The sequence below is a fragment of the Cervus elaphus genome, chromosome 14 (assembly GCF_910594005.1).
Source record: "Cervus elaphus chromosome 14, mCerEla1.1, whole genome shotgun sequence".
In the NCBI taxonomy this organism is placed as follows: domain Eukaryota; kingdom Metazoa; phylum Chordata; class Mammalia; order Artiodactyla; family Cervidae; genus Cervus; species Cervus elaphus.
Window position 1 is genome coordinate 16103616 of NC_057828.1, and position 2804 is coordinate 16106419.

Below are 2804 nucleotides of genomic sequence, written 5' to 3' on the forward strand. Positions count from 1 at the left end.
AGACAGTTTGGTTTCTAGTTTTGAGTTACTGTGAATAAAGTTGTTATGCATATTTTTTAGTCTTCGTGTGGGCATATGTTTTTATTTGCCTTGTATAAATAACTAAGTGTCTTGTAGGTAAAAAAAAAAAAGAAAGTTTGTTTAAATGTGTAAGAAACTCATACACTGTTCTGAAAGTGGCTGCCTTATTTTATATCCCACCACCAAAGTGTGAGTATTCTGTGGTGGTTTAGTTGCTAAGTCATGTCTGACTCTTGCGACCCCATGGACTGTAGCCCACCAGTCTCCTCTGTCCATGGGATTTTTCAGGCAGAATACTGGGCTGGGTTGCCATTTCCTTCCCTAGGGGATCTTCCTGACCCAGGGATTGAACCCAGATCTCCTACACTGCAGGCAGATTCTTTACTGACTGAACTACCAGTGAGTATTCTAGTTGCTGCATATCCTCACCAGTAATTCCCATGGTCAGTTTTTAAATTTTAGGTATTTTGATGTGTGTCTATTGATATTACATTATGATTTTAATTTATATACATTTAATATTTAATATCATCAATCTTGCTTTAATATGCTATTGGCCCCTCATACATTTTGTTTTTGAAATATCTGTTCAAATCTTATGTCCATTGATCTGTAGAAGTTACTCATATTGTGTATTGGGGATACATATGTTTTGATGATATATTTGAGTGAAGATTTCTATGAATGTTGTTTGACTTGTATTTTTATTTTCTTAACAGTTTCTTTTAAAGACCAGAAGTGTTTGACTTTGATTGTCATTATTTTTTGTGTAATGATTTCTGTGTGTGATATTTAAGAAGTAACTTTCTATGCCTAAGATCACAAATACTTTTTTCTATTATTTTCTTTCCAGACCTGAGATTCTCAGCATCAACCTCCCTGACATTTTGGGCCAAATATTCTAAGTTGGAATTTTCTCTAGACATTGTCAAATATCTATTGGTGTAGCAAAATTGAACCCTGGTCCTAGAAATTCTGTAGATTTAGCTTTTATATTTAGGTTTGTGATATTTTGGGATAACATATGTGCTTAATTTAAGATAAGGATTGAGGTCTCTCTCTTTTTTTCATATGAATAAATAGTTGTTCCAGCAACATTTGGAATATGGAAAGACCATTCTTTACCATGAAATTGCCTTGGCACCCCTATCAGAAAACAGCTGACTACATACAGACATATCTACTTCTGGATGCTCTGCTTTGTTCCATTGATACGTATGTCTGTCTTTACACCTGTACTACACTGGCTTGATTTATAATGAGTTCAGATCAGGTGGGCATATGTTTTCCAAATCTGTTTTTTTAAGAGTTGTTTTGACTATTCTTGTTCTTTGCATTTCTGTGTGTGTGTGTGTGTGTGTGTATTAGTATCAGATTGTCAATTTATACTTCCTCCCCTCAAACAAATCCCTGTTGAAATTATGTTGCACATTGCATTGAATCTATAGATCAGCCTTGGAAAACTTGATACCTTAACAATATTTAGTTTTCCAATTCATAAACTTGGTGCATTTCTCTATTTATTACAGGCTTTAAAATTTCTTTCTCGGAACCTGTGCTCAGCCGAATGACCTAGGGTCTGGCTCGCGCCTCTGGCTCACCTGTTCCTGCAGCCATGTCTTCCCAGCAGCAGCAGCAGCAGTAGTGCCTGCCCCAGATGATCCAATAGCAGCAGGTAAAGCAACCCTGTCAGCCACCCCATGTCAAATGTCAAGAGGCGTGTGCACCTAAAACCAAGGATCCATGTGCTCCCCAGGCCAAGAAGCAATGCCCACCTAAGGACACAGCAATCTACACCCAGCAGAAGTGTCCTGCATCCCAGCAAGCCCCCAAGAATAAATAGAAGTGAGAGTGGACTGAGATATACCTGCCTGCCAACCAGGCTACCAGATGCAGCCTTCTCTTCCTCCTGCTCCTTCTCTGATCCTCAGCTCAAGGATTGGCCCTCCTCTCCCACCTTCTCCTACTCAGGGTCCAAGGAAGCATTGTCAGGATTTCTTCGCATGGAACCCCTTGTCTCACACATCCCGTTGCTCCCGATATTCTTCTATTCCCCACTCTGACTCTCTCCTAGATGAACATGAGTGAGGTCCCAGCTTCTCCAGCTTCCAGTTTGGCCACAGCTATGGCCCATCCATGTCCTAAAGCAAGAAATATATCTGGGCTGGTTCTAGGGCTTCCACATTGACTCATGGGGACACCAGAGGCTGATGCATAGCTTCTGTCTCATTCCCTTTCCCAATTCCCCATCCCTGAGCTTCTCTCCTATTTCTTCCTCTAATAAATCTGTGCTTCATGTAAAAAAACATTTCTTTCTCCTAGCAATATTTTGTAATTTTTATTTCAGATCTTACCCCTATACTTTGTTAAATATACTTATTCCATGTTTTGGTATTTAACATTTCAGTTTTCAACAGTTTTTGATTAATATATAGAAATATGATTGTTTCTATATACTTTATAATTTTCAACTTCTTTAAATTCAATTCACATGTTAGTTGTAGTAACTTTTAATGGATTTCTTCAAATCCTTTATTAACACAGTCTTATATACAAATAAGAACATTCTTCATTTCTTTCTACTCTGTATACTTTTATTTATTATTTCTTGTATTATTGCAATGACTAGAAACTCTGTGGTGGTTAGTTTTGTTTTTTTTCCCTCCCAACTCAAACCTAAGTTCTTAAATCTCAGTCTAATTGACTGTTTTGGAACAAAGAAAATAGTCTGGTATGGATTTCCCAATAACACTTCTTTATGGCCAGCAATAAATGATAGCAGT

At 37.7% G+C, this 2804-nt stretch overlaps 1 protein-coding gene across 1 annotated transcript; it reads left to right on the plus strand.

The window, feature by feature from the left end:
• Positions 1–1636: 1636 nt before the first annotated feature.
• On the plus strand, positions 1637–2317 carry LOC122707859 (small proline-rich protein 4-like). Its single transcript, XM_043923812.1, is given in 1 exon segment — positions 1637–2317. A coding segment is annotated over 1 exon segment (228 nt). The 3' UTR covers positions 1865–2317.
• The last annotated feature ends 487 nt before the right edge of the window (positions 2318–2804 follow it).